Below are 22,694 nucleotides of genomic sequence, written 5' to 3' on the forward strand. Positions count from 1 at the left end.
TACCTCATATACAGGGAACATAAGTGTGAATCTCTTGTTATTACTGGTGCTTTGTCCAGTTTCTTCAATTCCAAAGCTCCCAGCTTCTGTAGCTCAGCATCAAGTTTAAACAATCTAGGACTAGAAGAGGATTCCTCCTCTCCTTTAATCACAGGAATTTTCGGTTTAGGCTCCTCGTCATTTTTACCACAACGCATAAATGTAAAAGCACAACAGCATTACTGGGGAGGAATTACATGTGAATCTGTTTATTACAATGTATCCAGCTTTGTGCATTTAGATAATCAGTTTCAAGGAGAGTACAAAACATTCACATAGAAATTTGTCAGAGTGCCCCCACGACACATTGACCCATCAGTTCATGAGGCATTGTACAGTTCTGAGATCAGTGTGAAGATGATAATGTTGGAAAAATGGTAAGTGCTCATCTTTCTTGGTATGGAGATTTCACTGTGCACTTCTCTTAACTTCAGCCTACACCATTCATACCAAGCTCATTTGATCTTCCAGTCTTTTGTAGTGCTGTTTTGGGGGCTCATGCACAGTAATGCGTTTCACATGAATTGGGCACTACCATTTTTCTCATTTGATAACGAAGTTCACGTTTACTTCCCGTCACCACCCATTCCCTGCTGTTCTACCTCAGGTTCCACAAGAGAAGAAGCAAAAGCAGACTGTACAATTTGAAAACCGAATGACTCCAATAGGGACATATTTTGTTGTGGAGAGAAAGGAGATGCCAGTGCAGACCCTAAAGCTGGCCCAAGAGATGCGCCAAGAGTTGGACCTAGAGAAGGCCCAAGTGCAGGGCCCAGTGCGGGGCCCATGGCAGGGCCAAGTGCAGGGCCCAACGTTGACCCTAAATCACCAAGGGATGCCCCTAGCGGCCTGGCATGCACTTTCTGGATGTGTTTATTTAGATAGGCCTTTGAACGAAAGAAGCTGCCGCACTCTGTACAGGGATATCGTTTCTCACATTCTGCCTCTATTTTCTTGGGAATCACCAAGTCATACGTTGCATACGATCCATTAGAACTCTGTTTCTCTGGTGATTTGAGGTCGCTTCCATCAGACAGGTCACCGTAGGAGTCAGAACTCTCCTGTTCACCATGCTGACATTTTTCTCCCTCTGCAAAATAAGAAAAAACTGTGAAAAAGACTTGACTTTTTTTTTTTAATGGAATATCCTCTGTAAAGCCAACTACAAGCTAATTTTTGGTCCCCTAAAGACTACATCTTTTACCGCTTTATAACTACTGAATATATAGGTGTATTATGTGCCATCAATATCAAAAGCTGGAAGCAATTTCTCAGTCATACAAAATGCAAACAAAAATTCTTCTGTAATACAGATCCCAGTAGTAAAACATTTGTATTCTTGAATATGCTGGTGTTTAATCTTTAGTAAAGTGCGTTGGTCTTTTTTTCTCTCCACTAGACGAGGAGCCAAATCAGTTTAGAGAGTCCTTGTGTTTTATTAAATATAGGTAAAAATATGAGAAATATTAACAGGTTTTCCAATTTTATGTAAACAAATCTTACTCATTATATAATTTAGAGTTATTAAGCCCTGTTCACACAGGGTTTTTGTGCAGGCAGAAAAAATCTTTTTGAGGCAGATTTTGACCTGCCTGCGCTTTTCTTCCGCGGTTTTCGCTCGCGGCCATTGCAGCTAATGCAAGGACCGCAAGTAAAAAAATGCAGCGAAAACCGCTCGGCAAGGAAGGATATGCCGCTTTTTTTCCGGGAAGAAAACGTCTCTGCCTCCCATTGAAATCAAACTCGGTGTAAACAGGGACTTTCTAATATACTTTGTGTTTCAATTACTTACCACTTGCAAGATCTGTTTGCTTTCAGTGAATCAATACATTCTTGTTTCAATGCAGAGACCCATACAAACCTAGTCTTATCTGAGCAGCAGAAACACTTGTAACCAGTGTAGCCAAATAACATACACCCCGGGTTAGGCCCTATTCACACGACAGTTTTTCAGATTTTATTTCCGTTCTAACCGGGCCGTCAAAAAATTAAACATATCTTCACGGCCATGTTCTCACGGCCACACGGCTCCCATACAACTCTATTGGGCCGTGTAAAACACGGCCGTCACTTGGATGTCCAAGCAAGAGCCGTTAAGTTTCTTGCCTTGGAATCCCCGAGCAGAGCATCAGCTATAACTCTGCCCGGGATTCCAACGCTCTGGAAGTTACTGATGTCACTGTCCATATTTGGACAGTGATTTCTGGAGCTTCCCTAGCGCTGGAGTCCCCGAGCAGAGCATCAGCTAGAGCTCTGCCCTGTGGCTCCAGCACTAGGGAAGCTCCTGAAGTCACTGTCCATATATGGATAGTGACGTCAGGAGTTTCCTGGTCCTGGAGTCCCTGAGCAGAGCATCTGCTGACATTCTGCCGAGGACTCCAGCACTGCTCCTGACAACACTGCCCATATATGGACAGTGACATCAAGAGTTTTCTGGCCCTGGAGTCCCCGAGCAGAGCATCCACTAGCGCTCTGCCCTGGAACTCCAGCGCTAGAGAAGCTCCTGATGTCACTGTCCATATTTGGACAGTGACTTCAGCAGCTTCCCTAGAGCTGGAGCCCCAGGGCAGACATCCGCTTGCGAAGGGAAGCTCCTGAAGTGACTGTCCATACACCTGTGGGTATTTTTAGTGGGTTGGGACAAAAAAAAATTCACAAATGAAATTCATTCGTTTTTTTAAACGGACAGTGAAAAACGGATGCAAAACAGGTCACAATCGGCCGTTAAAACCGGAAACATGGTCCGGAACAGAAAATGATGCAAAACGGCCGACCAAAACGTCTGTTTTTATCGGCCGACACCTGGACCCTGTTGTGTGAATAGAGCCTTATAAATTTAGCAAACATTGTACATTGATTATTACATTGTATCAGGACAGAGATCTTGAAAATGGTGAGGAATTGAAATGCAATATTTTTACCTAAATGTTATTATACGTTTAATACAAGCCTGTGCCAATATAACAACCCTCTGCTTAGCTCCAGTGTCTAATAGCCTTTAACACCCAGATATTTCATACAGTCCCTGTTTATGTCTTGTGCGTTATAAAAACCTTAACAACTGCTACTCCAATAATTCACAAGTGTTTTTGCTTCCGCTTGTACTAGAACTTCACCCTACAATAGCCCCTTGTGTTTATAGCCTGTGAGTTCATGTTATTTACCCACTATGTCTTAGGGTATGTTCACAGGCGTTTTTGGGTTTTTTGGCGAAACGCCAAATTGAAATCAATTGGAAATATGGCGTTTAGTTCAGACAAGGCGTATTTTTACAGAGTGGTTTTAAAAAAACGGCGCATAAAAAGAAGGAGCATGTCAATTCTTGTTTTTGGAGCTGTTATTCCATTGACACTATGAAAAACGCCTCAATAAAATGTCTCAAAGTAATTTTCAACTTCAAAAATGCCCGGTAATCAGAGGCTATTTTCCCTTGAAAACATAGTTACATAGTTCGTACGGTTGAAAAAAGACACATATTAATCAAGTTCAACCAAGGTATGGGGAAAAGGGAAGGGATGAAACAAAAATTCTACACATTGACATAAAAGCTGTTATTTTTTCATTCTAGGAAATTATCTAAGCCTTTTTTAAAGCCATTTACTGTCCCTGCTGTGACCAGTTCCTGCGGAAGACTATTCCATAGATTCAAGGCGGCTTGTCGCCTCTGCAGATTGAACCTTTTTTTCTCCATATGTAGGGAGTGCCCCCTTGTTTTTGAAGGGGGTTTTTACATGGAACAGGTTTTCACTATATTTCTTGTATGGGCCATTCATATATTTATACAAGTTTATCATTGTCTCTTTTCAAGGCTAAATAGGTTTAATTATTTTAATCTTTCCTCATAACTTAGATTCTCCATGCCCCTTATTAGCTTCGTTGCTCTTCTTTGTTTTTTTTCTAACTCCAGGGCATCCTTTCTATGAACTGGAGCCCAGAACTGAACTGCATATTCTAGATGAGGCCTCACTAATGCTTTGTAAAGTGGTAATATTACATCCCTGTCCCGCGAGTCCATGCCTCTTTTAATACACGACAATATCTTGCTGGCCTTAGAAGCAGCTGATTGACATTACATGCTGTTATTTAGTCTATGATCTACAAGTACCCCCAGATCCTTCTCAATAAGTGGCTCCCTCTAGGACATATCATACATGCAGGTTGTTGGTACCCAGATGCATAACTTTACAGCTCCGTAATTTTCAGCCGTTGTACGTGTGAACATACCCTTATACTTAATACTTGTAGCTGCTGAATGAATGCAGTCTCCTTTTTATACGTACCAGTGTTCTGACATTAGCAATAGTAACCATAGTTACCACTTTACATAAAATGTCCTACTGGTCATAATAAACTGTATGACTAAATGTGTAAGAAAGTTGCAGAACTTTTCAGTAAACTATGATTAAAGGCTATGTACACCTTTGAAAAGTTTTTGTTTTATATATATATATATATATATATATATATAAAAATGTGTGTTTGGTGCAACTTTCTAATTTGTTTTTATTAAAAATTATTTTTACTTTTTGAGATACAGCTGCAGGATCAAGCAGTTACCGATCACATATATGCTCATAACTCAGCACTGAACCTGTCAGTGCTGCTGACCTGACGGAAACTATTAGGGTATGTTCACACGGCCTATTTACGGACGTAATTCGGGCGTTTTTGCCCCGAATTACGTCTGAAAATAGCGCCTCAATAGCGCTGACAAACATCTGCCCATTGAAAGCAATGGGCAGACGTTTGTCTGTTCACACGAGGCGTATATTTACGCGCCGCTGTCAAATGACGGCGCGTAAATAGACGCCCGCGTAGAAGAAGTGACCTGTCACTTCTTTGGCCGTAATTGAAGCCGCTATTCATTGACTCCAATGAATAGCAGCGCTAATTACGGCCGTAGTTGACGCGGCGTTCAAGCGCCTGCACATGCCGGTACGGCTGAATTTACGGGGATGTTTTCAGGCTGAAACATCCCCGTAATTTCAGCCGTTACGGACCCCCGCCGTGTGAACATACCCTTAGAAAACTAATTAGAAAGTTGCACCAAACACACGGATACACATTTTTATGAAAAAAAAACAAAAAATGTTTTCAAAGGTGTACAAAGCAAGCTTTATTTACATAAAACCAGAAAACCCTTTTGAGGCTAGGAAAGCATCACATTTTAGCATCCTGTTAAAATGTCCTGTTTTTTTTTTTCTTCTATCAAACAAAAAAAACGGTGCAACAGGATGCCTATCCCGTAGCCTCCTGTTGCCATAGACTTGCAAATAAAATAGAAAAATAGATCTGTCAATAGGACAGAAAAATAAGGCAGTCTCCGTTAGTCTGTCTGTTGGAAAAACGGATCCTGACAAACAGATCGTGACGGAAACTTGTCAAACATAGACTAACGTACAGTTTTAACCATGACGGAAGCCCCAGTAAAAACTATGGATCAGTTTTTAAAAACAAAACAAAGTTGTTTGAACAGGATGCCCAAATGTGTTGGGAAAGGACCCTGATTTTGGACTTGTCGTCTGTTCTGCCCTGAACTGGTTTCATCTGCTTAACATTGTTACATCCATGCACTATTGTTTGCTCTCTTCATCATGTTTCATTCTGAGGTGGCCCCATGTAATTGAGCAAGCACCTCCCCATTTTTTATGTTTCCCTCAACAGAGGTTACCATCTGTTATATATTTATATTTATTATGTGTTCATCTCTTTAAATCCATGATGCTAGGTTTTTTTTAAGTCTAAAGCTAGCCATATACTAGAGATTTTGAATAAACGAAAAGGACAATTTACACCATTTTCTGTAGACAGTCGGAACCGACCTATGGCAGATTTCTGTGGAAAAGTTGATCTGCCGTGTTGAATTTTTTTCGTTTATTGTCTCGTGCAGTCCTTGGAAAGTCGTTCATGCCAAAAGACAGATCTGCATACCATCAATAGAAGCCCGGACCGGGCCGCAGACCAAGGCAGAAATTGATAGGTGATTTGTCTTTTTTGAAATCCAAAACGACAACCTCAACAAACCAACTGTGAACGACAAGTTGTTCAAAAAACGGCCGTCTGAAATCACTAATGTATGGCCAGCTAAAGGCTCTGCACACACTGGCGTCATACGTTCTGTACTTACAAGATCCATGTTGGATAGGACAGATCAATTTTGAAATTAATCATAATACATCCGATTTACTTATTATGAGCTTAAGGGTATGTTAACACGGCAGCCTCCGTTACGGCTGAAATTACGGAGCTGTTTTCAGGAGAAAACAGCTCCAGAATTTCAGACGTAATGGCAAGTGCAGGCGCTTTTCGTTGCGTCCATTACGGACGTAATTGGAGCCGTTTTTCCATGGTGTCAATGGAAAACGGCTCCAATTACGTCCCAAGAAGTGACAGGAACTTCTTTGATGGGGGCGTCTTTTTTACGCGCAGTCTTTTCACAGTGGCGCGTAAAAAAAATTACCGTCGGCACAGAACATCGTAAAGCCCATTCAAATGAATGGGCAGATGTTTGCCGACGCTTTGGTGCCGTATTTTCGGACGTAATTCGAGGTTAAAACGCCCGAATTACGTCCGTAAATAGGGTGTGTGAACCCAGCCTTACAAATCACTTTTATCACAGCAGACTATTCTGCCCGTCATGGGCAACGGAAACCTGACAAAGTAGAATCATGATGCCAGTGTGAACAAAGCCTTAGTTATTACTCTGCACATAGCAGTAACATCTGTAGGCATTAGTGGTTCATGGTTTATTAGTCCCTTTGAAACTTAATGTGTACTACCAGAACTGGCAATGAACACAATATCTAACATCCCACTCTAGCTCACGGATGCGCCCCCCTCCGCACGGACAGCCGGCTGTGCAACGCTTGCCTTTCACGCCACAGGTCCGGACACAGTGGAACAGCGCTGCACCGTTTGGGACGGACTCCGGCGGGTGGGGGCCCGCGCTGAGGAGGGCGCCATGATGTGTTTTTACATGGACTTTTAAGTATGAGGCAGAGGAGAAACCTAGACAAGATAAAAGCAGGTAAGATTCTGCCACAGACAGACCTCCAACTGCTGACAACATCAAGATAAGCAGGCTACTCAAGTATATCAGAAGTCAAATTTGCATTGTTTAGAATGCAATAGCTCTTTATCTGCACAGCTAGGCCTAGTAATAAGCAGAAATAATAAACAATTTAAGCTTATAAATCTTTTAATTTTCAACTCAGATGAATAAATTTAAAAAAACATTGGTCTTTCGATTTAAAATTTGTAAAAAATAATTTTTTCCTTTTCCAGAGTTTGCGGCCATCTTGACAAAGGTTATAGAGTAGACGCTGGTGTACAATTTTAAAAAGTGCAAAGGAAAAATAGCTACGTTTTTTACTTCCATTTTTTAAAAAACAAATTAAAAAAATGATTTCAATACCATTAAACTCTGGATTAGTAGACATTTATGTGCATTGTAATCACACCGTGCGCATAAACTCAGCAGCTTTGTATAATCAGTTGCTAAAAAAAAGTTTCTTTATTTTATTTCTTAATCTCAATATATCCTAAAAGGCTTTTCCAGTTTTATGTAGTTAAAATTGAATTACTGTATAATGAAAAGTTATTTAACTTTCTAATATAGTCTGATTCAATTCCTTACCATGTCCAAAATCTCTGCTTGCTATGAGTGAATGGAAACATTCTAGTCCAAGGCTAAAAACCTGTCATGATCATGTGCACCTGACAGGTGAATGGCTCAGTAGGAGAAAGCGACTTTGTATCTTTATAAACTATGCACCTGTGCAAGCAAAGCATTATCAAGACAGGTTTTTAACCTCGGATTAAACAATTAATTTTTTAAGGGCCTGTTCACATCAGCGTTAGGTTTCCGTTCCGTTAGACCTTTCCACTGGAGGAACCGATGAACGGAAAACCAAACGGAAACCATAGCTTCCGTTTGCATTACCACTGATTTTGATGGTAATGCTTCCATTGCAATTTGTTTTTGGTTGTTTCCGTTCCATAAGGCCATGTTTTTGTAATTGTTTCCGTGAAAAAAAAATGGAAAACTTATGGAAGGTTTAACGGAACCCATGAACGGAAGCCCGGCACGGATGTGAACAGGCCCTAATTTGCGAATAGCAAACAAAGATCTTAAAAAAGGGGAAAAACTAAAACACTAAGTATATCAGAAAGGACAACTTATCATTAAACAATATTTCATATTTATTCACATAAAACCAGAAAACTTTTTAAAGGGTATTCTTGGAAAATCCATTGATCCTAACCAGGCTATCCTGACCTAGTTGGGACTTTTATTGATCAGCAGAACAAAGGGTCCTTTAACATCCATCCATTCACAGTGGCATGTCTGTACATTTAGCTGTGCCTAGTACTACAGCTTAGCCCCATTCTGTAGATTTGTGGGGGTGCTGAGGACTAAGGATAGGCCATCGATGCAATTTCCTGGAAAACCCCATTTAAAGTAGGGTTAACAGACCATTTTGTAGAATAAATTGTTCCATACAATGCTCCCTGGTGTGAACACTCCAAATAATAAGACACATTAGGTCCAGCATGTTAAATTTTGCTACAATTAAGCCAGTCTCATAGATAGCAGCAAAGAACAATAAGGCTGTATTCACACGAGCATGTTCGGTCCGTAAAGGACGGAACGTATTTCGGCCGCAAGTCCCAGACCGAACACAGTGCAGGGAGCCGGGGTCCCAGCATCATAGTTGTCTATGATGCTAGGAGTCCCTGCCTCGCTGCAGGACAACTGTCCTGTACTGTAATCATGTTTTCAGTACGGGACAGTAGTTCCACGGAGAGGCAGGGACTCCTCGCATCGTACATAACTATGATGCTAAGAGCCCGGCTCCCTGCAGTGTGTTCGGTCTGGGACTTGCGGCCGAAATACGTTTCAGTCCTTTACAGTCGTAACGTGCTCGTGTGAATCCAGCCTAAAAGGTAGAGCCATAAGAAGACTTTCCATTTATGAGCAACCTGCTGCCTTGAAATTGTGCTTACAATGGATGTACCCTTCTAGTTACCTCGGTTACAGATGGTGCAGAAGTTGCTAGGTCCTTCGCTGTGTTTCTTCAGATGATCGGCCATATAAGCAGCTCTTAAGTATTTCCCACACACCTGACATGGAACTTTATCCTCATGACATGCCAAGTGTGAGCGCAGTCGGTCCCGTGTAGCAAAAGAGGCATTACATGTCTGAAACATCAATGGTCACCATATTTTTAGAAGGAATTTACAGGTGTATTTTCTATACATTGATATCATATAAACAGTCTATTTTAAGCTGGCCATACATTGGAGATAGCTGTTATCCGACAGAAATTTTATCACCTTTAAGGGGTTTTCCCATCAGAGACATTTATGACATATCCACAGGATATGTCATAAATGTCAGATAGATGCGGGACCCGCACCTATCTCTAGAACGGGGCCCCCTAAACCTCATTCTACCGCTCTGTGTTGTGGCTGAATCGTGTGATTTCCGACCGTGAAGAAGAAATCAGCGTGCTGAACTACGCTGTTTCCGTATGTCCCATAGAACTGAATGGTAGTTACAGAAACAGAGTAGCTCGCAACTACGCTGCTTCCGTAACTGTCATTCACTACTATGGGAGCTACTGAAACAGCGTAGTTCAGCGAGCTATGCTGTTTTCGTAACTCCCGATCATATAGTCAGGTAGTGGCCGAGAGGCAGCGGGAGCAGAAAAAGGTAGAATGAGGTTTAGGGGGGCCCAGTTCTAGAGATAGGTGCGGGTCCCACATCTATTTGATATTTATGACATATCCTGTGGATATGTCATAAATATCCTTGATGGTAATATCCCTATAAACATGCACGCCAAGTATGTATGTTTTTTCAATGGTGAGAGGGCAATAAGCCACTGCCAGACCCCTGTGGGTTCCTTTTTGCGGAAACAAAGGAATGGGCATTTTAAAACTAAACATGCCTGATCCTTCTTTCCTCTTACATCATTAGATAGTTGGACGAGCGCCTATTTTCATCTTGTATGCTGCCCTGAAAATCATCGTTGTCGGCAGCACATCTCTGCGTGTAAACAGGGGATGTCCTGCCGACATTATGTAAATTGTATGGGGCCCGAACGATCGTATTAACGATAGTTTGTCCCCATATAGTTTACATTGGCCTGCGTAAAGGGTCTTTAAACGAGCGCCGATCGGCCTGTAATTATCGGTGATTGGCGCTCATTATGAACACATATCTGCCTGCGTAAACCAAGATTTCGGACAGGCCATCAATGTGTGAATGGTAGGGGTCTATTCCTCGGGACCCCCACCGATCACGATGACCTATCCTAAGGCATTATAGCTGCTGACATCACTGTCCTTTTATGGACAGTGATGTCAAGGGCTTCCCTAGAGCTAAAGTCCCCAGCCAGAGCACTTGCCTGGAACTCCGGTTTGTAGATCCAAAGATGGAAAGTGACAAGAGGAGCTCCTCCGCGCATGTCACTTCAGGTAGCCTTCTGCCGGGGGGGGGGGGGGGAGACGTATCCCGCTGCATGCCTATACAGCCAGATACGTTGAAGTCCCGACGTATACCTCAGACGGAAGGCAAAAACGTGATGTGAAGGGGGCCTAAGCTTTGGCTTTGTACACTTCAATCGAGGCGCAAATGCAGAATGTAGCTATACCCACCATTCATGCGACGGAGACACAAAAAAATTTCTATGGATGTGGTATGCTTCAAAATTATATTTTTATTTTTTTTGCTGTATAAGAACCACGAGGTATACCTTTTTTTAACATTGTGGCTAATAGTTGACATATGCTACTATATGCAGTGGCATACGTCATATGTATACATTAGGGAATATTCCCAACTTAAATCCATAGCATGATGTGAACAGAGCCTTAGTCTGTCTGAAGATGTTTCATGTGGGGGCATCCAAACAATTCAACAAGTCTCACCAGCCAAGTACTTGCCGTGACTTATGGTAACTTTGTCCATCCCCACATCGAGCATCTTTGAGCTAATTTTAAAACTAAAATTTTATTTTGGAAGTGATTTGTAGTTGACCTTGGATTGTAGCTTTGTGTGTGTGTATAATGGTTATGAAGTGACTGTTTTTCGTGTATAAGTGATGTATGTTGGTGTTGACTGTTCTGTGTAGGGCTAGACAATTTATTGAAAAAAAATTAAACCGAAATTTATCGCAGATTGCAGACGTCATCTCCCACTTTTAGTTTTTTTCAGTTCGGTTATGTCCTGATTTCAACTGTATCTGCGTCCTCAGGAAGCAGTTGAACGCAATGGTGGAGCAAGTAACTGTCAGCTCCCTGTCCCGCCATTTACAATGTAACGCCAGTCGTAAGGGTCCTGGCACAGACAGGCGCGATTCAGAGAGGTCATCATTATACTGCATGGGGCAGCTATAGGGGCATTATACCGTGTGATGGCCGCTACTGGGGCATTATACTGCGTGGGGACAGCTATAGGGACATTATACTGTGTGGGGACCACTATTGGGGCACTATACTGTGTGGGGGCATTATACTGTGTGGGGGCAGCTATGGGAGCATTATACTGTGTGGGGGTAGCTGTGGGAGCATTATACTGTGTGGGGGTAGCTAAAGGGACATTATACTGTGTGGGGACTGCTATTGGGGCATTATACTGTGTGGGGGCAGCTATGGGAGCATTATACTGTGTGTGGAGGACAGCAATGGGGTTATTTTACTGTGTGGGGGGCAGCTATGGGACATAAAACTGTGTGGGGAGGCAATATAGGGGCATTATAGTGCATGGGGCATTATATTGTGAGTAGGCACTATGAAGGCATTATGGTGCATGGGGGCAGCTATGGGGGCATTATACTGCATGGGGCAGCTACGGAGGCATTATACTGCATGGGGGCATTATACTGCAAGGGGCAGCTATGGGGGCATTATCCTGTGTGGGGGCATTATACTGGGTGTGAAGGGCAGCTCTGGGGGCATTATGTTGTGTGGGGGCAGCTATGGAGTATTATAAGTGGAAGCAGCTATGGAAGAATTATACTGGGTGTTTAGGGCAGCTATGGGGGCATTATACTGTGTGTATGGGGGGGCAGCTATAGGGGCATTATGCCGTGTGGGGGCAGCTATGGGAGCATTATACTGTGTGGGAGCAGCTATAGGGGCATTATACTACGTGGGGGCAGCTATGGGGCATTATACTGTGGGAGCAGCTATGGGGGCATTATACTGTGTGGGGGCAGCTATGGGGAATTATACGGTGTGGGGAGGCACTATAGGGGCATTATATTGTGTGGGGGCACTATGGGGCATTATACTGTGTTGGGGCAGCCATGGGTGCAGTATACTGTGTGGAGGGAACTATGGGGCATTATACTGTGTGGGGGGCACTATGGGGACAAAATACTGCATGGTATCAGTGTTAGAGGGTATAATATATACAGCAGTATAAAGCAGGCTCAGGTGGATATATATTAATCTAAGGGTGTGACATGCAAATAGGGGTGTGGCTTAAATCATGATTTTGATTTAGGTCATAATTAGCCAGTCATAGTTCTTTGTGTGGATTATATTGGTGTCAGGGTATGTGCACACGATGAGAGGCTTTTACGTCTGAAAAGACAGACTGTTTTCAAGAGAAAACAGCTGCGTCGTTTCAGACATAAAAGCTCCACCTCGCATTTTGCGAGGCGTCTTTGACGCCCGTAATCCTGAGCTGTTCTTCAGCTGTCATACGATGACGCGTAAATTACTGGTTGTCGGCACAGTACGTCGGCAAACCCATTCAAATGAATGGGCAGATGTTTGCCGACGTATTGTAGCCGTATTTTCAGGCGTAAATCGAGGCATAATACGCCTCGTTTACGCCTGATATATAGGTCGTGTGAACCCAGCCATATAGTAACTTCTTTTGTATGTCGGGCATGTGGTGTCTTCTTCTGTGTGCGTGAAATATGTGATTCTTTTTCTGCGTGTAGGTCATTTTGGTGTGATAGGGCAACTGTTTCAATGTGTGTGGACTATACCAGTGTGAAAGTGACTGTCTGGTGTAGGTGATGTGTGTATGGAATCTGTCTCCTATTAGTTTTACATGAATATGGACAATGAGATCTTCTTTTGCTTATATTAATATTGGAAGTTTCAGGACTCAATTTGGAGCACAGAAACATAATTGGACACTTTCAGTACATGAAAATTCATATCTTTATTTTCATGTACTAACCAGCAAACCACCTAAATCCGTGGGTATGAAAACATTATTAATTGCTATCTGTAACGCATGAATGCAATTTCCTATATAACTTGTGACTACTAAAGACAAGTAGAACAAAAGTTATTGTAAAGTGGGACCTGTGATTTATGTCTAGGCTATTTCAACAACAAATTTTCACTACTGTATACACTGGTATCCTTCCGCTCTCCATACCTCACATTTGTGGGGTCTCTCTGAAGTATGAACTTGTTTTATATGTCCATTCAGATGGTCCGGCCTGTAAAGGAAAGTGCATCAGACAGGTTTAAACGTCAATATAACCAACGTTCATTACGTAGTGATGACATATATGAGGTATGGTCTGTAAAAAAAAGGACGGAATAGCGTGGTAAACACTCGATGGCTCGATAATTGGCCCGTGTTAAAGGGCCTTTAGTGTTTCCACTGTCAGGCTTCCATCACAGCCTCCGTTTAAAGTATACATTGAGATCTTTTTCTGACGTATATGTCAAACGTAGGCAAAACATCTGATGTGAACACAGCCTAATACATTTAAAGGGTGGTGAATAACTCTGAAACAGGTAACACAAATAATTACTATTTTTCAGTAGTGGATTTTTTCAGATAATATTGCTAGTATGATGCTATGGGGTGTCAAATATTAGCTAATGTATCTAACTTTGCTTTGCAACACTGCCACAAGCAGCTACAATAATGTAGCTCTAGCTTTATGACAAGTAAGGCTATGTTCACATCTGCGTCAGGGCTCCGTTCCGACATTCCGTAGGAGCTTTCCGTCAGAATGGAGCCATGACTGACACAAACTGAAACCAAAGGTTTCCGTTTCCATCACCACTGATTTCAATGGTGACAAATCCGGTGCCAATGGTTTCAGTTTGTCTCCTTTGTGCAAAGGTTCCGTCCTTTGGCGGGATGAATACCGTAGTCGACTGTAGGGATGTCACGATACCAGAATTTGGACTTCGATACCGATACTTCGTTTAGTATTGTGATTTCGATACCAATTTCGATACTTTTGCCAACAGTAATAAAAAAAATAATTCTTCCGCTTTCTGATGTGAGGCGCGACGTGTGATGAATTTTGAACGCGCCTCACATTAATAGTAATTAATCCCATCATGTTTCTCAGTCATAATGGGTTAATGTGCGAGGTACATGATGGGGTTAATTACTATTAATGTGAGGAACATGGAGGTTAAATTCATCGCACCTTGTGCCTCACATTAATAAGTGATAGAAAGCCGTGTTTATTTCATTTTTTTACAGCGTACACATCAAAAATGATGCAAAAAAATTGTTGTGCGCGCCATTACTGAATGTGTGAATATTTTATGTATTGAGACTTATTTTTATGTTTATTGTAAAAAAGGTGAAGGTGTATTTTTTAAAATGTAACAATACTTTGTTTTTACTTTATTTTTAAACTTTAATGTACTGACATAGATCAGACATGTGCCAGTACATTAGCCTGTGTACGTATAGTACACAGGCAGTTGTTAGGACATACTTGGGTATGTCCTAACAACATGAAATATGGTAAGACAGCCCTGGGGTCAGTCAATAGACCCTGGGCTGTCTGCCCATATATGGTATGGCCCTCGATCGCGATCCAGGGGCATCCCCCCTTCTCATTTTCTCCTGAATGCTGCAGTCAGCTGTGATCGCAGCATTCAGGGGAATAACGGCGGAGATGAGAGGTTTCTCTGATCTCCGCCGTTATAGAGCGGGGCTGCGGCTGTGTAAGGCTGGGTTCACACGACCATGTTACGTCCGTAATGTACGGAACGTATTTCGGCCGGAAGACCCGGACCGAACACAGTGCAGGGAGCCGGGCTCCTTGCATCATAGTGATTTAAGATGCTAGGAGTCCCTGCCTCGCTGCAGGATAACTGTCCCGTACTGAAAACATGATTACAGTACGGGACAGTAGTTCCACGCAGAGGCAGGGACTCCTAGCATCGTACATCACTATGATGCTAGGAGCCCGGCTCCCTGCACTGTGTTCGGTCCGAGTCTTCCGGCCGAAATACGTTCCGTACATTACGGACGTAACATGGTCGTGTGAACTCAGCCTAATACAGCCATTGCCCCGCTCCTGACAGGAAGTGCGCGCGCGGTCAGCATGAGGAGATGCGGCCGGCGCTGCACTAATGAGCGGCAGTTCAGGCACTGAGGACAGAACATGGGGGTTTTTTGTAGAGCGCCCGCCATGTTCTGTCTCCAGTGCCACCGCTCATTAGTACAGCGATGGCCGCATCGCATCATCCTGACCCCGCGAACTTATCATGACTCAGGAGCGGGGCTGTGGCTGAATTACACATGTATTACACAGCCGCGCTCCCATACATTCATGTATTACTATACTGAGCTGTGCGGCTGCGCAGCTCAGTATCGAAATACAGGAAATAGCGGTATCGAACCGTTTAGGGATGCAAAGTATCGAAACAGTATCGAAGTTTCGATGCACCGTGCATCCCTAGTCGACTGCGCTATTTATCCCGTCAAAACGACTGAACCTTTGCACAACGGAGACAAACTGAAACCATTGGGACCGGATCCGTCACCATTTAAATCAATGGTGATGGAAACGGAAACCTTTGGTTTTTTAGTTTGTGTCAGTCAGGGCTCCGTTCCGACGGAAAGCTCTGACGGAACGGAGCCCTGACGCAGATGTGAACGAAGCCTAATAAGAAATGTGGTTACTGCACATAACAGCTTTGCATCAAGTTAATAATTGACCACCCCAGTGTAGTTCAGGGGAACATGGCAGCTGCCCTGGAAAGAGAGCGCTGTACATAAATAGGAGAATAAGAGAACACACTTGTCATTGACACTTGTTATAGCAATACAACACTGAAAGATATGAAATTAAAAAGAGAATGTCTTGCAGATAGCACTCAGCATGAAATAACGCTCTGCCATTTTATCATCTCAACTTTATTATTTGCAAATAGCTGTGTGTATGGGTATTTCTCCGCTGCCTCTCTCTTCACATCCACCCACACATGCTCAGTGATAGTTACACCCTCCCCTATCTTTCTGTGTCCCTCTGTCCTTTGCACGGAGGAGGCTATAGACCTCATTTTTCTTCTGGCACCCCTCCCTATCTCATTCTAACCAATCAGTACATGCAGGCTGCAATCCTCCATTTGGGTGGGGGGCCCTTGGTGCACACGTTCTGAGATGGCGTCCCATGGGCAAATGAAAATAGGGAGGGGTGTGGGGAACTGACAATATTTTGCATACAAACAACTTCCATTACAAGTGCAGGCAGATATTCATACCAGAAAAGGAGAATAATTACAAATATATCTATTTATGTGTAAATATAAAATATTAACACGAAAGTTTAGAAGCTATAATTTCCTTATTATGTCTCTAATGTATCGTATACATGTAGCTAAAGTTGTGATCATGCCACATATACATTGCAAAGCAAATGCTACACGTGCAGTATTTCGTGGACTCTAAAGTTAGTTTGCTAAACTGCAAGGTTAAGTTCACACTTGCGTTGCATAATCCGTTACTCTGATCCGTTTTTAAATCAGAATAAGGCCCCATTCACATCGCGTTTGTGGAATCCGCCGAGCGTATACTTTTTTAAATAAAAACATGGACCATTGAAAACATATACAAACGTGTACCATTTTCTGTTCACGTCTGTGTTTTCTATAGCGAGTACATTTAGCGTATACTCATACGTCGGTATACGTTTGTCTGTTATTTACCTAAAAAAATTTATGTTTTTTTTTTAGCGTGAACACTGGAAAAAAAAAACTGATAGATCTACTGTATGTAAACATATAAGATTACGTTTGCATAAGACGTCCATTGAGATCAATGCTAAAAAAAGTTACGTCACGCATAAGTTTTTTTGAAGTACAGAATAGCGTTGCACACTACGCTTTTCAGTACTTTCAAAAAACAGTATCCCAACGTAAACCATGACAAACATAGACCAAACACCAGCTATTTTGGTCTACGTTTGACCCATTATAGTCTATGTACACGCCAAGCTATGCGTTTCAATACTTTTTTAGTGTTTAAAAACCGTATACGCTCGGCGGATATCACAAACGCCATGTGAATGAGGCCTAAGGATAAAAACGGATCTCTTAAAAATCACATTGAAAACAATGGGATTTTTAATTGCATCAGTTAGAGTCCGTTTGCATCCGTTATGTTAGTTATCCACTTTTTTTTACAGAGATAAATCTGATGAGTACAGGACTTTTACTCCATTCAAAAAAACGGATGGGATATTTTCATCATTGGTATCAATATAAGGCTTCGTTCACATCTGCGTAGGGACTCCGTTCATGGGTTCCGTCAGACCGTTCCATCAGGGGTTCCATGAACGGAAACATGACTGAAACTAATGGAAACCATAGGTTTCCGTTTGCATACCCATTGATTTCAATGGTGACGGATCCGATGCAAATGGTTTCCATTTGTCACCGTTGTTTAAAGAGGCTCTGTCACCAGATTTTGCAACCCCTATCTGCTATTGCAGCAGATAGGCGCTGCAATGTAGATTACAGTAACGTTTTTATTTTTAAAAAACGAGCATTTTTGGCCAAGTTATGACCATTTTTGTAGTTATGCAAATGAGGCTTGCAAAAGTCCAAGTGGGTGTGTTTAAAAGTAAAAGTCCAAGTGGGCGTGTATTATGTGCGTACATCGGGGCGTTTTTAATACTTTTACTAGCTGGGCGCTCTGAAGAGAAGTAACATCATCTTCTCTTCAGAACGCCCAGCTTCTGACAGTGCAGATCTGTGACGTCACTCACAGGTCCTGCATCGTGTCAGACGAGCGAGGACACATCGGCACCAGAGGCTACAGTTGATTCTGCAGCAGCATCAGCGTTTGCAGGTAAGTCGATCTTACCTGCAAACGCTGATGCTGCTGCAGAATCAACTGTAGCCTCTGGTGCCGACACGATGCAGGACCTGTGAGTGACGTCACAGATCTGCACTGCCAGAAGCTGGGCGTTCTGAAGAGAAGTGGATGATACTTCTCTTCAGAGCGCCCAGCTAGTAAAAGTATTAAAAACGCCCCGATGTACGCACATAATACACGCCCAGTTGGACTTTTACTTTTAAACACGCCCACTTGGACTTTTACTGTAAACACACCCACTTGGACTTTTGCAAGCCTCATTTGCATAACTACAAAAATGGTCATAACTTGGCCAAAAATGCTAGTTTTTTTAAAATAAAAACGTTACTGTAATCTACATTGCAGCGCCTATCTGCTGCAATAGCAGATAGGGGCTGCAAAATCTGGTGACAGAGCCTCTTTAAGGCTTAATGGTTCCGTAGTTTTGCCGGAATGAATACAGCAATCGACTACGGTATCAAAACGACAACGGTGACAAATGGAAACCATTTGCATCGGCTCCGTCACCATTGAAATCAATGGTGATGCAAACAGAAACCTTTGGATTCCGTTCATGGGTTCCCCTGATGGAAAGCTCCGACGGAACCCATGAACGGAGTCCCAACGCAGATGTGAACGAAGCCTAAGGCCCCCCTGCACACGCAGAATTTTTCTGGCAATTTAAACGGACTCAAAATATGCTTCTAAGAAACGCTGGTGTTATTAATGTGTAACGTGTGCTTTTTTATGCCGTTTTTAGTGGCGTTTTTCATTTTGTGTCACTTTGTACATGCTTTTTTAAATGCCATTTTTGAAATTGTATAAAGAAGTTTATAGGAAAAAAACGCTTGAAAAAACACCATACCCAGAGCATGCTGCATTTGGAGAAAAAAGCCACTGACCACAAAATTGCCTAAAAGATACCAAAAATCAAAACACAGTTGTGTGTAGTGCCTTTTAGGGGGAGTTCACACAGAGTTTTTTGACGCGGAAACCGCGCCGCAAAACGTGCCAAAAAACGGCCGAAAATGCCTCCCATTGATTTCAATGGGAGGCAGAGGCAATTTTTTCCAAATTCGGAAAATTTGGCTCGCGGGAAAAAGAAGGGACATGCCCTATCTTCGGGCGTTTACGCCTCTGACCTCCCATTAGCATCAATGGGAGGCAGAGAAAGCGTATTTCGCGTCGTTTTATGCCCGCGGCACTCAATGGCCACGAAAATCGTCATGCAGGCAGAGGAAAATCTGCCTCAAAATTCCAAAAGGAATTTTGAGGCAGATTTTCCTCCTGCAAAAAAACTCTGTGTGAACTCACCCTTATATTTCACTATAGACATTAATGTAACATCTGGCCGCACTAAAAACACATCAGCTGTTAAAAACGCCACAAGAAAATGAAGCAAAACACTGTGTGAATTTAGGCTAATACATCCACAGGCTGACTGAATATGACTAGACATGGCGTCCGTCATGTAACCAACTACCCCCTCACACGTCATGTGACCCCTAACATTCAGTTAGCACCAGAGTTACATGACATACACGTGTTGTGGAAACAGAGGACACATCCATGGACTAAGTGAATAGGATTAATGACGGAATAATGATGAACAACTACTTCACTGTGCCTGTATTTACTTGTATAACATGGCTGCCTGTCTCTAGGTGATGTTGTCATGCTGTTAATAAAGTCTGACAGACATGATGATGAGAGGCTGCTGGAGGTAGAAATATTTTATAACTTGTGCTCCTAAATAACCTACTATTTACCTGTTATATACCTGGACAGTGTCACCTGAATGCCAGGGGTCACACAATGTGTTGGTGGAGAACATGACTGATGCTATATTTCGCCCAAAAAATTATAACAGAAGCAGGAAAAAAAAAACAGACAACCCAAAATGTCGCTACAAGATGGACACTGCGCAAAGGACCTGCAAATTATTCAGGTTGACACAATTCATGATTCCAACTGCATTTATCATGTAAGTAAAGTAGCATCTATACTAAAGCATCCCAGTAAACAATGGGGCAAATTCATCAAATAAAATGAGCCAGAAAAGCTGCGTAACGTGTATTATAAAAATGATGCAAGTGCGCTGCACTATGTTTATTAAAACAAAACAGGGCGCCATTATCTTGTTTTGCGTCTAAACATTGCGTTTTTCCTTTGTGCTGTGAATCTTGAGCTATTGATAAGTGTCATCATTCCCTTTAAAGATCATGTTGACTTGTGTGAACTCACCTAGAGAACCCCTTTCCACAGCTCTGACAGATGTAGGGCTTCCCAACCGATCCATCATGTGATCGAACATGGTAGGACATTCTGTCTTTACGTTTGAACCGCAGTCCGCATACAGGACAAGAATATGGCTTCTCTCCAGAGTGAGAAAGCTTGTGTCTATTCAGATGGTACACATCTCGAAAAATCTTCCCACACAAATCACAAGCTACCTGTTTCCTTGCTCGGTTCCTTTTTCTAGGGGTCCCGGACTCCTCCTGGGTTAGCCCATTCTCTCCAATACGAGGTGCTTGTAGGTCTCCGTATCCCAGCTGCAGGCTAGTAACTCCATGCTGTGCCTCATGCTGGCGCAGTCGTATTGGATCTGTGAAGACTTTATCACAAAGTCCACAAGGAAGTACTCCTCCATCCCGCAAACCACCCACTGCCCCAAATAGTACAGAGTCTAACACACTGGGTTTCCTTGGTCTGCCACGGCCTCGTTTATTTCCAAGTCCTTGTACTCCTACTTGGTACTGAGAAGGTAGAATTTGTGATGAATGACCAAGTGCCAGAAGAGAAGCCTGGTTCGGCACAGCTTGTCCTGGACGAACAGAGTCTTCTTCGTCATCCCCTAAAGACCCTGCAATACCTGAGCCACTCATAACAGTCCCATTGGTCATGTCTAATGGAAAGCCAAGGTCAGAAGCCCCTGATCGAAAAAGCATGAGTTCTGGTCGTGTAGGGGGAACCAAGATTTGGACATTGGACTGCTTAATGACCTCTTGGCAAATATCAATAACTGAGCGCATTAACAAGAACTTGGCAGCAGTCATTAGCTCTGGAAAACTCTCCAGTCGGATAATGATGCGAGCAGTATATGCAAAGTCCAAAATGTCCCCAAAAACCTTGGAGCTGATAGTGTGCATCTCAAGCTCTCGTGGAGTTGGCCCCTCTGTTTCTCCAAGCACAGACTCAAAGTATTGACTGCAGGCAGCTAAAACAGCGCGGTGGGCGGGAAAACTATCCTCTCCGACACGTAGAACTACATCACAAAAGCGCCCACCACTCTTGCGTTGATGGTTGAGTTGATTGAGAACATCAGAGCTGTGTTGACGCACCTGATAGGTGAAGCACGACGGACCACAGCCCTCTGCCAAACGCTCCATCTTAGCAGGATGTAGATCCAGGGGTTTATAATTCTAGACCTAAGGGAGGTAAGTAAAAACTTATGCAATAAGGTCATTTAAACAGTTCAGAAAGTTAGGAAATATTAACATCAGTCATCACAAGCCCAACCAGAAGACCCTTCTTCAGTGCGCCATAATATCTTTATAGGACCAATTTCATACCCTGCAGGGACCTATTTTTTTTACATAATTTTTTTAGGGGAAAGCAAAAGAGTATGATCTTTGAGGTCCGTTCCTCTTTACAATGTAAAAATAGTGATAGGATAGGAATTATTATCATATAAAATAGAACACAGTGAAGCCATACACGGACATATGAAACTGCTATAGAATAACATTTTCAATGGTCCATAGAACTTTGAACTTCTTTTTTGAAATAAGGGGCTGGCTAGATTTAAAAACATTTTTTTTATATTTTAAAAACAGAATTCCCATGGTTTAGTGGGCACAGTTGACCCTGGCATGACAAGAGGGCATCACAAATAGATCACCTGCCACTAAAAAAATAGACATAAATTGATTACTTTAAGGTAAGGAGTGAAGAATACTCAGGACTACATATGTAATAATGAATGTAACTAAATAGAGTGGGGTCTGTAAATTCCTGGGGGGAGCAGAGGTGTTGGGGGGGGGGGCGTGGAGAACAGTGAATGCCGGGAGATACGCTAGGTATATTGAGGCCTGACTGTAAAGGACCAGTACAAGATTTATTCTGGGGGTCTATGCAGGGTCCCCTATATTATATTGGGGGTTCGGGGTGATGTCACCTGGGTGCGCGTACCCGCGTAGCTCCTCCCCTTGCCCTCTGCGGGTGCGCGCTGCGCGGGCCGTTGCCTTCAGGAGCCCCGATGCAGGTTCTCGGTGTGTTGCCGCGCTCCCCGATCTGCTCCTCTATCCCGGAAACCGAGACCCCCAACCGGATACCGGAACCCCCCCGCAGCGTACACTGGGGTAGCTCTGACCGGATCCTCCGCAGCCTCTTTGTGTCTGATCCCCCCCCCCAGGCTGAGAATCTGTGTCCGCCCCCCGGTCCCCCCTCCCTGTGAGCACTCCCCCCCCGCCCCTGTGAGCAGACTGGGAGACCCCGCACATGCCGACCCCCCCACTTTTACCCCTCCCGGAATTATATGCATATTCACTATGGACACAAG

At 43.0% G+C, this 22,694-nt stretch overlaps 1 protein-coding gene across 3 annotated transcripts; it reads right to left on the reverse strand.

Moving 5' to 3' along the window:
- Positions 1-232: 232 nt before the first annotated feature.
- PATZ1 (POZ/BTB and AT hook containing zinc finger 1) lies at positions 233-22,537 on the reverse strand. 3 transcript variants are annotated; one of them, XM_075831529.1, is made up of 6 exons: positions 22,325-22,537; positions 20,378-21,561; positions 13,448-13,511; positions 9,069-9,240; positions 6,910-7,047; positions 233-1,129 (listed from the first exon to the last, which is right to left on the reverse strand). In XM_075831529.1, the coding sequence occupies exons 2-6, from the start codon at positions 21,520-21,522 to the stop codon at positions 606-608; spliced, it is 2,043 nt and encodes a 680-aa protein (XP_075687644.1). In that variant the 5' UTR covers positions 21,523-21,561; positions 22,325-22,537; the 3' UTR covers positions 233-605. The 3 variants fall into 3 exon arrangements, with proteins under 3 accessions (XP_075687644.1, XP_075687650.1, XP_075687651.1); XM_075831535.1 differs by having other exon boundaries at positions 22,311-22,537; XM_075831536.1 differs by lacking the exon at positions 6,910-7,047.
- Positions 22,538-22,694: the final 157 nt, after the last annotated feature.

This window comes from Rhinoderma darwinii, chromosome 1 (genome assembly GCF_050947455.1).
Source record: "Rhinoderma darwinii isolate aRhiDar2 chromosome 1, aRhiDar2.hap1, whole genome shotgun sequence".
Taxonomy (NCBI): domain Eukaryota; kingdom Metazoa; phylum Chordata; class Amphibia; order Anura; family Rhinodermatidae; genus Rhinoderma; species Rhinoderma darwinii.